A 14,377-nucleotide genomic window follows, 5' to 3' on the forward strand; every position below is an offset into this window, starting at 1 on the left:
GCTTTAAAGGTGCAGTTTGTAACATTGTTTTAAAGGTGCAGTCTGTAACATTGTTTTAAAGGTGCAGTCTGTAACATTGTTTTAAAGGTGCAGTCTGTAACATTGCTGTAATTGTGCAGTTCGTATCATAGCTTTAAAGGTGCAGTCTGTAACATTGCTTTAAATGTGCAGTCTCTAACGTAGCTTTAAAGGTGCAGTCTGTAACATTGTTTTAAGGGTGCAGTCTGTAACATTGCTTTAAAAGTGCCCTTTGCGACATTGCTTTAAAAGTGCAGTCTGTAATATTGTTTTAAAGTTGAAGGCTGTAACATAGCTTTAATAGTGCAGTCCGTATCATAGATTTAAAGGTGCAGTCTGTAATATTGCTTTAAAGGTGACGTATGTAACATTGTTTTAAAGGTGCAGTCTGTAACATTTCTTTAAAGGAGCAGTCTGTAACATAGCTTTACAGGTGCAGTCTGCAACATTGCATTAAATGTGCACTTTCTGACATTGCTTTAAAGGTGCAGTCTGTAACAAAGCTTTAAAAGTGCAGTGTATAACATAGCTTTAAAGGTCCCGTTTGTAACATTGCTTTGAAGGTGCAGTCTATAATATTGCATTAAAGCTGCAGTCTGTAACATTGCTTTAAAGGTGCAGTCTGTAACATTGCTTTAAATATGCACTCTCTAACATTGCTTTAAAGGGGCAGTCTGTAACATTGCTTTAAAGGCGCAGTCTGTAACATTGCTTTAAATGTGCAGTCTGTAACATTGCTTTTAATATTCACTCTGTAACATTGTTTTAAAGGGGCAGTCTGTAACATAGCTTTAAATGTGCAGTCTGTAACATTGTTTTAAACGTGCAGTCTGTAAAATTGTTTTAAAGGTGCAGTCTGTAACGCTGCTTTAAAGGTGCATTCTGTAACATTGCTTTAATGGTGTAGTCTGTATCATAGCGTAAAAGTTGCAGTCTGTAACGTTGCTTTAATGGTGCAGTCTGTAACATTGCTTTAAAGGTCCCATCTGTAACATTGCTTTAAAGGTCCCGTTTGCGACATTGCTTTAAAGGTGCAGTCGGTAACATAGCTTTAAAGGTTCAGTCTGTAACATTTCTTTAATGGTGCAGTCTGTAACATAGCTTTAATGGTGCAGTCTGTAACATTGCTTTAAAGGTGCAGTCTGTAACATAGCTTTAAAGGTGCAGTCTGTAACATTGCTTTAAAGGTGCAGTCTGTAACATTGCTTTAAAGGTGCAGTCTGTAACATTGCTTTAATGCACTTTGTAACATTGCTTTAAAGGTGCAGTCTGTAACATTGTTTTAAAGGTGCACTTTGTAACATTGCTTTAAAGGTGCAGTCTGTAACATTGCTTTAAAGGTGCAGTCTGTAACATTGCTTTAATGCACTTTGTAACATTGCTTTAAAGGTGCAGTCTGTAACATTGCTTTAAAGGTGCAGTCTGTAACATTGCTCTAGAGGTGCAGTCTGTAACATTGTTTTAAAGGTGCAGTCTGTAACATTGCTTTAAAGGTGCAGTCTGTAACATTGCTTTAAAGGTGCAGTCTGTAACATTGCTTTAAGGGTGCAGTCTGTAACATTGCTTTAAATGTGCAGTTTGTAACATAGCTTTAAAGGTGCTGTCTTTAACACTGCTTTAAAGGTGCAGTCTGTATCATAGATTTATAGTTGCAGTCTGTAACATTGCTTCAAAGGTGCAGTTTGTAACATTGCTCTAAAGGTGCAGTCTGTAACATAGCTTTAAAGGTGCAGTCTGTAACATTGCTTTAAACGTGCAGTCTGTAAAATTGTTTTAAAGGTGCAGTCTGTAACACTGCTTTAAAGGTGCATTCTGTAACATTGCTTTAATGGTGTAGTCTGTATCATAGCGTAAAAGTTGCAGTCTGTAACCTTGCTTTAATGGTGCAGTCTGTAACATTGCTTTAAAGGTCCCATCTGTAACATTGCTTTAAAGGTGCAGTTTGTAAAATTGCTTTGAATGTGCCGTTTGCAACGTTGCTTCAAAGGTGCACTCTGTAACATTGCTTTAAAAGTGCAGTCTGTAACGTTGTTTTAATGGTGCCGTCTTTAACATAGCTTTAAAGGTGCAGTCTGTGACATAGCTTTAAAGCTGCAGTGTGTAATATTGCTTTAAAGGTGCACTCTCTAACATTGCATTAAAGGTGCAGTCTGTAACATAGCTGTAAAGGTGCTTTCTCTAATATTGTTTCAAAGTTGCAATCTCTAACATTGCTTTAATGCACTTTGTAACATTGCTTTAATTGTGCAGTCCGTATCATAGCTTTATAGGTGCAGTCAGTACCATTGCTTTAAAGGTGCAGTCTGTAACACTGCTTTAAAGGTGCAGTCTATATCATAGCTTTAAAGGTGCAGTCTATATCATAGCTTTAAAGGTGCAGTCTGTAACATTGCTTTAAAGGTGCAGTTTATAACATTGTTCTAAAGGTGCAGTCTGTAACATTGCTTTAAAGGTGCCGTCTGTAACATTGCTTTAAGGGTGCAGTCTGTAACATAGATTTAAAGGTGCAGTCTGTAACATTGCTTTTAAGGTGCAGTCTGTAACATAGCTTTAAAGGTGCAGTCTGTAACATTGCTCTAAACGTGCATTCTGTATCATAGCTTTTAAGGTGCAGTCTGTAACATTGCTTTAAAGGTGCAGTCTGTAACATTCATTTAAAGGTGCAGTATGTATTATAGCTTTAAAGATGCAGTTTGCAACATATCTTTTAGGCTGCAGTCTGTAACCTCTAGCTTTAAAGGTGCAGCCTGTAACATTGCTTTAAAGGTGCCATCTGTACCATTCCTTTAACGGTGCAGTCTGTAACATTGCTTTAATGCAGTTTGTAACATTGCTTTAAAGGTGCAGTCTGTAACATAGCTTTAAATATGCAGTCTGTAACATAGTCTGTAACACTGCAGCTTTAAAGGTGCAGTCTGTAACATTGCTTTAAAGGTGCAGTCTGTAACATTGCTTTAAAGGTGCAGTTTGTGACATTTCTTTAAAGGTGCAGCCTGTAACATTGCTTTAAAGGTGCCATCTGTACCATTCCTTTAACGGTGCAGTCTGTAACATTGCTTTAATGCAGTTTGTAACATTGCTTTAAAGGTGCAGTCTGTAACATAGCTTTAAATATGCAGTCTGTAACATAGTCTGTAACACTGCAGCTTTAAAGGTGCAGTCTGTAACATTGCTTTAAAGGTGCAGTTTGTGACATTTCTTTAAAGGTGCAGTCTGTAACATTGCTTTAAAGGTGCAGTTTGTAACACTGGTTTAATGGTGCAGTCTGTAACATTGCTTTAAAGGTGCAGTCTGTATCATAGCTTTAAAGGTGTAGTTTGCAATTTCACTTTAATTGTCCAGTTTGTAATGTTACTCTAAAGGTGCAGTTTGTAACATTGCAGTAGGTAATGTTGCATTATAGATGCCATTTCTAACATTACTTTAAACATGGTGTTTGTCATGCCACTTTTAAGGTACAGTTTGTACTGTTGGTTTAGAGGTGCTGTTAGGTTGCTAGAGTTGCTTAAAATTTGGTGTTTGTGATGCCGCATTAAAGGTGCACTTTATAATGCAGTATGTAATATTGCATTAAAGGAGGAGTTTGTAATATTACTTTATAGGTGCAGTTCCCAACGTTGCATTCAAGGTGCAGTTTGTAATATTACTTTAAGGCACAGTTTGTCCTGTTATCTCAAAGATGCCGTTTACAATGTTTTAAAGTTGTAAATTGTAATGTTGCATTAAATGTACTGTTTGTAACATTACTTTAAAGGTGCAGTTGTGACTTTAAAATCACAGTTTATAATATATATTTAAAGTTGCATTTTGTAACATTACTTTCAACGTAAAGTAATCATTTATTTTGCTAGATCTTTAATAGAGTTACCAACAATAAAGTCACCTCGGAAAACTCCAGATATGAAAATCATCATGTAGTGACTCAGGTTTTTGTGTTCACATTTTTCTGGCCCAGAAATTTGCTAAAGATAAAACAGAGGTGCTCCAGCCTTTTTTTGTTACTTAAAAGGCAACAAGTAGCGGAGGGTCATCGGGACAGTTGGCCGCAAACTCCTGCTTTAAAGAGTCACTTTTGGTGATAATAGAAGAAGATCTAGTTTAGGTCTAGATAATGTGCTTACTAGAATGTTAAGAAATGTCCCAAATTCTAAAATGTGTAAAACCTATTCTAACAAGAACTAGTGGGCTTTTGTATTTATTTGGCCAGATTTATGTAGAGCTCAGATATTATTTATAGCACAGTTCTGTTAAATTCTGGATTCTGATCAGAGGGTCAGAGGGTAGCTGACAATAGTGCAAAGTTAAGATGAATTCTTTTGACTCAGTACTTTGTGACTGAGTACATACACACCAGCACACACTGATACTGTTGTAATAACTTGTTATAAGAAGTTGTCTCATTTGGGACTCATCCACATCCTCTATTCTGTTCCAGACAGTGCAGCTGTGAGGTCATGACCTGTCGGTTCAGTGATGACGGGACTCTCCTCGCCGTTGGACTCACTGACGGCTCCATCAAGGTTCAAACACCTTCTGCGTGTGTGTATGTGTGCTTGGTCTAACAAAGATGGAGATCAGATACACTGAGTGTTATTTTTTTGTGTGTTTAAAGGTCTACAGCGCTGACAAAGGGGAACTGCTTCACACTCTGAGAGACCTAGATAGCATTGTCTGCTCTCTGCCTGTCACCGGCCTGAGCTTCACACACACCAGCCAAGCACATAGCATCCTGCTGGCTACCTGTGAGAACAACTTACACACACACACATTTCAACACTCATTACTTGAAGACTTTTTTCATGATGTGTGATATGAATCACAATGTATAGGTCTGCTAACAAAAAGGGTGCAAGAATATAATTTTCTTATTTATTTATAATTAAACTATATTATATTATATTATATTATATTATATTATATTATATTATATTATATTATATTATATTATATTATATTATATTATATTATATTATATTATATTATATTATATTATAGTATAGTATAGTATAGTATAGTATAGTATAGTATAGTATAATATAGTATAGTATAGTGCCGGTCCCAAGCCCGGATAAAAATGGGGGGGTTGCATCACGAAGGGCATCTGGCATAAAACCTGTGCCACGTTGTTGTGTGGACCAGTTGGTCCACTGTGGTGACCCCTCACACACGTAGAGATCAACAACATTTAATTTAGGTCCTGTTTTCGATATAAGCAAGAGAAAAATACATAGCCTGCTTCTCTTATATTAGAGAATTACATTCAGCTCTTGGTTTACAGACCCCTTAATACCTGTAGGGTTTTATTTTAAAAGAGCTGAATCAGTTTATAACCAGGTTATGAGTCAGTGCACCGAGACCTGAGCATTCAGAAGAAGGGAATGTCGAATTTACAAGACTTTTTTTTCCCTAACAGTAGTCTCACTGGACCAGTGTCTGTAATTGTATAAAACCTTGGCAGGTGACCCTGGACAGTAAGGGAGAGTGAAATTGAAATGTGGATGTAGATACAAAGCCTCCACAGATTTGGGCCTCCTTGTGTTAATTTTCTATTACAATAACAAGAATGATGCCCCCAGTTACACTGCATATATAAAAACCTGAAAAAGACCTGATAGATAGATAGATAGATAGATAGATAGATAGATAGATAGATAGATAGATAGATAGATAGATAGACAGACAGACAGACAGACAGACAGACAGACAGACAGATAGATAGATAGATAGATAGATAGATAGATAGATAGATAGATAGATAGATAGATAGATAGATAGATAGATAGATAGATAGTAGATAAATCTATCTATATCTGGATCATCTTTATGATGTTTCTAAACTTTGACTGTAGTCCATGGTGATGTAGTGATCATGCTGTGGGTGTGTTTTTCAAAGGGGGTGTTCCAGTTCTCACATTGGGCTGGTTTCTCTCTCTCTCTCTCTCTCTATTCCAGATGCCAGTGGATATGTGAGGTGCTGGTACGTGTGGGGCCGGCAGTGTGTGTGGTGGCTGAAAGAAACAATGCATATTGGTAAAAGTGACAGAGAAGAGAAAAGGCAGAGCCTCTGTCTGTCCATTTCTCCCTCTGGGGAACAAGCAGTGACCGGTGGCTCTGACTCAGTCATCCATCTCTACGATCTCAACACACACCAGAGAATACAGACCTGCTGGTCCAGGTACAACCCAGTTTCCCATCATGCAACATGCCATGCATTTGCTATTCATCTTGTGACATTATGTGTCTGATTTTCTCAACTTTCCTCAGCGCGATGAAGACGGTGATGGACGGCCACAGCTCACGTGTCTTTGCTGTGACGTTTCATCCCGAGAGAGAGACAGAGTTCATTTCAGGAGGATGGGACAACACTATTCAAGTGAAGGATCATTTCTTTTATGCTTCATTAGCACTCACAGTACAGTGTCTTATATTAAGGGTCTGTAATCAGTAAAATAATCACATGGTCTTTTTGTTTGTTTGTTATAAGTTTTGGGACACCAGACAGGAACATGCAGTCAGGTACAGTATTTATATTCAACTTAATATATATTATTGAAATTAAACATTTGTCATAGTTATTCTACATACATTAAATATAAACAAAGGCACAGCCTAAAGGGAGAAATCATAATACAGGGCCTTGAATGGTGAACATTCACAAACAGATATTATTTAAAAAATGGTGATTCTGTTTGGAATAATTTATGGAAGGAGTCTCCAATCCAGTGTCAGCGCTTTGTAACAAAGGTTTCTAACATAACAAGCATGGTGAGGGAATGACTGTTTGTAGCTGTAATAATGTATGACAAGAGGAACTAACATTTTTCTTGAGATTTTCCACTTCATCAACTAAGTAGAAATGAATTTTAAAAAATGACTTTTTTACGAAAAAAATGCTGTGGTATAAGAGAGATCTACTGGGATAATAATGGGAAATAATTATAATAATATATATTATTATATTTAGATATTATCAGTGGTGGGCCGTCAGGGCCAGCAAGGCCTTCTCTGCTGGCCTAATCAGCAGTGATCTGAATCACTGACTTGCATTTTAATATATTTAATATATTTTTCCATGAATGTGTATTAAATTATTCCCAATAGTCTATTCTCTACATTTCATAGATTTTCTCTTGGTTGTGCTGCTTCCAGTAGTGTATATTTATGATAAGAGTATTTATCCAATCATATTTCAGTCAGTGGCTGACATCATGTGTTGCCAGGGTGAAAGAAATCTGCCTTAAGGCCTTCAGAATCAATAGTGCAGGCGCCTGTAGCTTAACATTACATTAACCAGTCAGATTTCGAGTTGGCGTCACTGGGGCCATCTAGCAGGCATACGATTACGTCAGCAATTTCCCGTCCTTTGATTGATAATTGTAGTAGTCAGAGGCAACGAACCGCACAAACTAAATAAAATATATATATTTTAACTCACAATGGCTGACAGAGGAGAAGAAATTGATTTGGTCCCAGACATCCTTACAAATGCATTTTCAGACTGTAATAAAATTGACTTGTGAGGTGTGAAATACTGTAGCCTAATTTCTTTTTCACTTTGCTATTTAACGGTTGATTTAATTGCTGTGGCGTCATAATGATGTCAAAATGCACAGCCCCCCACTGGATATTATATAGGTATAATTATTATAGAAAATTATGGGAAAATAATCACCGTTGGAGTATTGAGTGTAATGCCACTGTTAATATGTGCTAATACATTTTTTAACAAAGTTTTAACTTCTAATTAGAATGCTCTATGGTCCACATGTGTGTGGCGACGCCCTTCACATTGACCCCTCAACGAATCAGATTTTGTCTGGTTCCTGGAGAAAATACACCACCTTGGAGGTAAATTTCACCCTCAGGGAAGATAAGGACTAATTACAGAATCCATGCAGTGCAAAAAGCTTCTTAATTTGATGACAAAAATTCTTGCAAAGGAAAGGCTTGTAAAGGAAATTGAACATCAGTAAGGCTTGTAAAGGAAATATGACATCAGTCATAACGACTCAAGCTATACAGAATTGAGTTCATGTGGGCGGAGCTTGAAACCTTCTTCAGCATCATGAACACACTACTCTTAGGCCTTGACACTTTTTATTGCTATAGTTTAAAAGAACACAGTCAGGTGATTCAAAATCCTAAAGAAAATATGATTGACATGACCAAAAAGCATCATTTCTTCCTGGAGTGTCTTGCCTGAGGAAGAAAATTTACCCAGTAGCGCTGTTACTACATCAGTGCTCACACATTGACCTGTTTAACAGTTAGTTTAACTCACCCTCAGCAGCCTGGCATTAAATAAGATAAACAAGCTAACAACATCGCAATAATACAAACAGTGAGTCGTCAGCTATTAGTTCTGCTAACAGAGCTAATATGTGACTGGCAGATTTACCTAAAATATACAGTCACCTACAAAATAAGCTACAAAATCAGTCTTTATATTAAATGCATTCTTTATTAAAATTAGGTGTGGGATTACAGCTCAGGCAAGAAAGTGACCAGTGTTCCACCTGACCCACTTGGAGACAGCATGGTGAGTGCACACATACACACACACACACACACACACATTATTACTGAATAGTATCTCTCTCATCAACTAATCACAGATGTACACGTGCCAGTGGATGGAATGTGATCATATAGTAGCAGCAGGAGGTCGTGCTAACGCACTGAGGATCCTCGATCGCCACACTCTAACGGTGTGTATCACTGAACCATTGCCATGCTAATCTGTGATTTCTAACAGATGCTTAAAATATTGGCACTCCAGCATTTCACCTGTGTAGGATTTTTGCAGAGTGAGATTAAATCTGTCCTATTCAGAAGTTAGGATTAGGACACTATCTGTAGGAGATCTTCTGTTTTCTACTGCTTTAGTAAAATACTGAGTAACAGCGTCGATTATTTTCCGATTAAGGCACGTCCCCATGTTTTATTCTTCTTATACTTCCTCTTGTATCATTCTTTTATTGTTCTTTTCTATTGAGTTAAGAACCACTCATACTTTTTACTTGTTTATAGTCTCTCTCTCTCTCTCTCTCTCTCTCTCTCTCTCTTTCAGGTGAAGTCACGGTTGTTTGACTTGCCCTCTGCTGTATTCAGTTCCTCCATCTGTCCATCTGGGAAGTGGGCAGGGCTTATAGCAGCCACCTCCGGAGACCAAGTCTTCCTACTGAGCATGGATCATCGAAAAAAGAATACTGTATGACTTAATGACTTAAAAGACTCAGAAATATTATAAATAGCTTTTGATAGTAGTTATGGCCAAACATGATTTTTTCACACTGATCATCCAAAGTTGCCAGGTTGATCATTTAAATGAATCTTAATGTCCAGTCTTAGTATAAACACAGTAATTTCTTATCAGGTAGCCACCCACCCTAAAAATGAATCCCTACAGTAAAAAAAACCCAATTCATTCATTTGCACTGTTGAGTCTCTGCCTCAGACACTTTGACATTGATATTGAAGCCATCTTTTCTGGCCACAAGCTTGTGAATATTGAAGATTTCAATCTGGCTGGTTATTCGCTCTCGTTCTCACACAGTTATGGTTATTGATCTTACCTGTCTGTAGTTGGTTCTGATTCCCATTACTATGGTTCTGATAGTATTTAAGATTTAATACTGTACTGTTGCATTCATGCCATTAAAGTTCATCTGAAATGTTCTTTCTAGAGCATCTGTTCATACCGAATGCTGTTAAAATGAAATTTACCTACATTGTTCAAGATATTCTAACCACTACACACCACTGCCCATCTCCACTTGTCCACTGATAAATCACAGTACATCTGCTGGTTGCTCAGTTCCAGACAGAGATATGAACAGTAATAAATCGGGAATTTATCTCCTGCCTCCTGAGGATTTTCATAACAGCTTTGGAATTAAGGAAACTTTAAACCAGAGGCAGAGATAATAAACAGAGAAAATGGTAGAGCGAGCAAACAGATCTACAGATAAAATCATAAGAAACATAATATCTAAGAAATAGCTCTTCTTAACAAATTTTATTTATTTCTATTTTGGACTTCACAGCTGATTTGGTGTTGTTTCGTGTTTATGCTGATTATGCTTTTTAAAGTCACCTAGTTTAAATACCATAATCATCTCTGCTGAAGCAGTTACAAGCAGCACATTCTCATTCATAGACTCCTGCCCTGTAATGAAACATTCTCACTGCAGAGTCTCAGTCCTGCAACTGTGATGGATTCTTCTTGATCTCCCGGTTCTGACTTTGTCTGGATCTTGTTTTTTCTATCTGGTTTAGCTTGTTTCCCCATTTCTGAAGGCTTCCTTGACCCTTTAATCAATTCCTCAATTGCATCCAAATTTGTACAATACCTAAAATAATGATCAATAATTTAACAACGTCCTCAGAGACAACACCTAAAGTCTGACAGTCAGTATTTAGAAGAATTGAGGGAATGAAGCCTCCATTATCACCACACATACATTATAGCACAGTGGAATTCCAGTGGAATAGCTGAGGACCTCTGACGGGGTCAGAGCGAAGGGGCAGCTATGGTACAGCACCCCTGTAAGGGACTTGCTCAATTGCCTGTGGAGCTTGGTGGTGCTGAACCCCAATCCTCCGATCAACAACCCACAGCTTTAACCACTTGAGCCACCCCTGTTTTACTCTGTGTACATTTACATTTTTTTTTACAACATAGTTTTTTCTTGCTTGTGCTAAGTACCAGTGTTATTTGTTTCATTTTATTTTTCCTCTATAAATCACACTTTAGCATGCCACCCTGGCCAAACCAGCTGCAGTAGAAATCCACTAGACCTGCTCTTTCATCTGCCAGTAGAGTAAGAAAATTTACAGCTTGAAATGTGCAAATGCACCTTAAAAGCAAGATGAGTAATCGTACATTTAATTAAGAATAATCTCATAATAATAAGGAATATTAAATACCTTTGCCCACACTCGAGTTTTTTTTTTTTTTTGCAGGGTAACACAGTACAATCTGCTTCAGCCATTTCAAGCAGCCTCAAAGCCAAAAATACAGGAGTCGGGATACATAGTTGATGAATTTTAGTAAGGAAGAACCCAATCATCTATGTCATTGTTTAAAAAAGAGTCACAACAGGTTTAATCCTCTTAAAATAGCTTTCCAGAAGTATAGAAACAGAAAAGAAAAAAATATATGTACTTTACACTACAGGTTCAACTCTTTGTTGTCCCATATTGACCCAGACAACATGTAAGAACAGCTGTCAACATTCACCATGACTGGGATCACTAGTGACATGGTACAGCAGCCCATCATTTAGCTGAATATAACCCCACTGATTAAAACAATCGGTGATAAGCCTGGATAGGAAAGCTCACTTCCTATGGCTCCTTTGAGTTGGTTGGATTCTTTTTCTGGATCTTCACCAGCTGTCTTTTGGTGTTGCAGAATAGGTGTGTATCCCTGAGGTTCAAGCATTTGAGCATTCCAAGGACCAAGCTCAGGATTATTATTGACCTTAGCCACTATAGTTTATCCTTGGTGACTATGATCATGGTTTTGCAACCTGCACGTTTGTGGATTAAAATAATAAACATGCATTTAATTCAAACAGTTTTAAAAAATGATTTATTTAATTGCCTAGCCATCAGTTTAGTCTGCCTGAAGCACTCTCTCTTTGTCTTTCTCTGTCAAGCGATATGTCCAACTCCCGAGCTCCCAGTGTTCTGAGTTTCCAGTGTGACCACTGGCTTTACCCCTGGTCGTAGTCTCGTCTCGTCTCGTCTACAGTGACCCAATAGTGCCTCATGAGCCCTTGATTGCTGTTGTAGAAAGGACATTATTTAGTTACATTTACATTATTTACTGTCCAGTGTCACCCAATTGAGGATGGGTTACTTTTTGAGCCTGGTTCCTCTCAAGGTTTCTTCCTCATATCATCTCAGGGAGTTTTTCCTTGCCACCATCGCCACAGGCTTGCTCATTAGGGATAAAATAGTAACTTTAAATTAAACTTTATCATTTTTTTAAATATTTTTTTCCCTTCTCTGTTTCTATTCTTCTGTAAAGCTGCTTTGAGACAATGTCCATTGCGCTATACAAATAAATTGAATTGAATTGAAGCCTTTCAAAGCCATTGCCCCCACAAAACTTTTTAGACAGATTTATGCCCCCACCTCCTAAGCTCAAGAACATTTTCAACAGCAGCTTCTATTGCCGCACTGATAAAACCGATTCATTATGGAATGTTTTAAAATAATTCAAACCTTCTACAGAAGACATTCAAACAAATCTTTAAGGCAGTAAAATGCAGATGTAAAAAAAAAAACAAAAAAACATAGGCAATGGAAGAGTGTGGATGATTGAAACATTTTTCTTTTACATTTATGTCTGGAGCACAGAGCTCTTTTAAGCTACAGTTTCGAAAATGTGACTCGATGTAGGTGTGCATGTCTGTTATCTCTTTATGTATTTTTTTGTGTGTGTGTGGTATGCCCCCAGTTGCAAAACAGTTCATTTCCTGTAAAGGGGAAGTCTGAATCTTTTGGGAACATTTACAGTGAGTTATTGGCCCACACTCAAAAAAATGATACTTTAAACTTACTCAAATAAATTATGGACAGTGGTTCCACACAACCTTATTAGTTTTTATTAACATTTAAGATGTTTGTTTAATCTATGCCAAACTCTCGTGTTTTGACAACAAAACTGAATGATGAAAAATTAACGTGAATTATTTGTGTTCAATCAAATAAGTATAATTACTTTCCTGTAACTTAAAATGGTTAAGTTGTTTGAACATGTTTTTATCTTTTAAAAACTCTTCAAATATTTTTCACTAAACCAACATAAGAAAATTTCATTCAAACAACTCATTTAGATTATGGACAGTGGTTCCATCCAATTAGTTTAAGTTACATTAACACAAGATTTTTTATTTCAAGTTACATCACACAAAAATGTTTTGCTTTGTTATTATTTGTTAAAGACTCGTCAGACACCAGCTCTTTTTAAAGCACTTCACTGTTGTTTATTTCAAGAACAACTTTGGACAATTACAGTTAAACAATTTTGTAACATTACAAAATGAATGTTTACTGAAACAAAAAAATAGGTACACTCTGCACCATGTAAACTTACTGAAAGAAGTGTGCACTTTAAGGCCTCTGGATAATTACAACTAAACATTACTGTCGTAAACAGTTTTTTAATGTTAAAGAAAATTAGATGCACTTTGCACAACAAGCATGCACATTTAAGAACTGTGAATAGTTACAATTAAACATTACTGTAACATTACAAAACTGTTGTTTACTGTTGTTTAATTGTTTACTGACAAATTAGATGCACCATTCAGGTATAGCCTGCAATATAACTCTGGATAATACAGTAGCAATACTGAAACAAGATTATAAAACTTTATAAAACAACTGAAAGAATGAAACCAATGTTTCTAAATGTTCAAGTATCGCTATTTTCTGAAACCTGGTATTTAAAATTAACAAATTACAACAAATTACTCACACACATCTGAGAGCAGCTTTGTCTTCAGTGTTTGTACTTTATTAGATAGCTTGTTGCCATTTAGCTCCAGAAATAACTTCTGCAGTGCTTCAAAAGTGTACCTGAGTTCAGGAGGGTAGCTCAAGTTCAGTGCATATATCAGTCCTATCAGCAGAGCTGTGGCATACGCTACATTGTTGAGATCTTCAAGAACTCTCAGACCCTCCAATACCACTCCAACATCTACTGGGCAATCTTCAGTGTTTGAACCTTTTATAACAAACATTCCCAACACCGTCTTCTGGATCAAGTCCTGAGTACTGGGTGCATCTGTATCCTATAGAATCAATTACAATGATACAGATAGTCAGAATTCACATGTATTAATGGAATATTTCATACAAAATTAAAAATCATTGTCACCCTTGTGTCATTTAAAACCTAATAATTATAATATATATACACATATATATACACACACACACACACCCAGTCAAAAGTTTGGACACCTTCTAATTCCATGGTCTTTCCTGATGTTTATTTCTTTCTACATTGTAAAACAATGCTGAAGGCGGCCGAAATCCACAATAATGCCCTTTGAACAGCTGATATTGAGATATGTCTGCTACTGATGCTCTGTAAAGCCTTCATAACGGCTCTAATCTGAGGTGCTGTTCATTGGTGATTTCTGAGGCTGGTAATTCTAAATGAACTTCTCTGCAGCAGAGGTAAGTTTTGGTCTTGCTTTACTGGGATGGTCTTCATGTGAGCCAGTTTCATCATGGTGCTTGATGGGTTTTGCAAATGCACTTGACAATACTGTTCTTGCAAGAACTATTCCAGAACACCTGACCTTCGTGTCTTAAAATAACAACTGACTGTTTTTTG

The 14,377-nt window shown here is 36.9% G+C and overlaps 1 protein-coding gene across 1 annotated transcript in view; it reads left to right on the top strand.

Moving 5' to 3' along the window:
• The window catches only part of LOC131364167 (uncharacterized WD repeat-containing protein all2124-like), a 33,768-nt gene extending 24,088 nt beyond the window's left edge, over positions 1-9,680 (top strand). The window contains exons 3-11 of the mRNA XM_058407287.1: positions 4,454-4,538; positions 4,631-4,760; positions 5,971-6,193; positions 6,283-6,391; positions 6,503-6,534; positions 7,767-7,866; positions 8,492-8,557; positions 8,634-8,726; positions 9,089-9,680. Coding sequence (XP_058263270.1) covers positions 4,454-4,538; positions 4,631-4,760; positions 5,971-6,193; positions 6,283-6,391; positions 6,503-6,534; positions 7,767-7,866; positions 8,492-8,557; positions 8,634-8,726; positions 9,089-9,235 — 985 coding nt within the window. The 3' untranslated portion in view covers positions 9,236-9,680. The remainder of the gene's footprint in view (positions 1-4,453; positions 4,539-4,630; positions 4,761-5,970; positions 6,194-6,282; positions 6,392-6,502; positions 6,535-7,766; positions 7,867-8,491; positions 8,558-8,633; positions 8,727-9,088) is intronic.
• Positions 9,681-14,377: the final 4,697 nt, after the last annotated feature.

This window comes from Hemibagrus wyckioides, linkage group LG13 (genome assembly GCF_019097595.1).
Source record: "Hemibagrus wyckioides isolate EC202008001 linkage group LG13, SWU_Hwy_1.0, whole genome shotgun sequence".
Classification (NCBI taxonomy): domain Eukaryota; kingdom Metazoa; phylum Chordata; class Actinopteri; order Siluriformes; family Bagridae; genus Hemibagrus; species Hemibagrus wyckioides.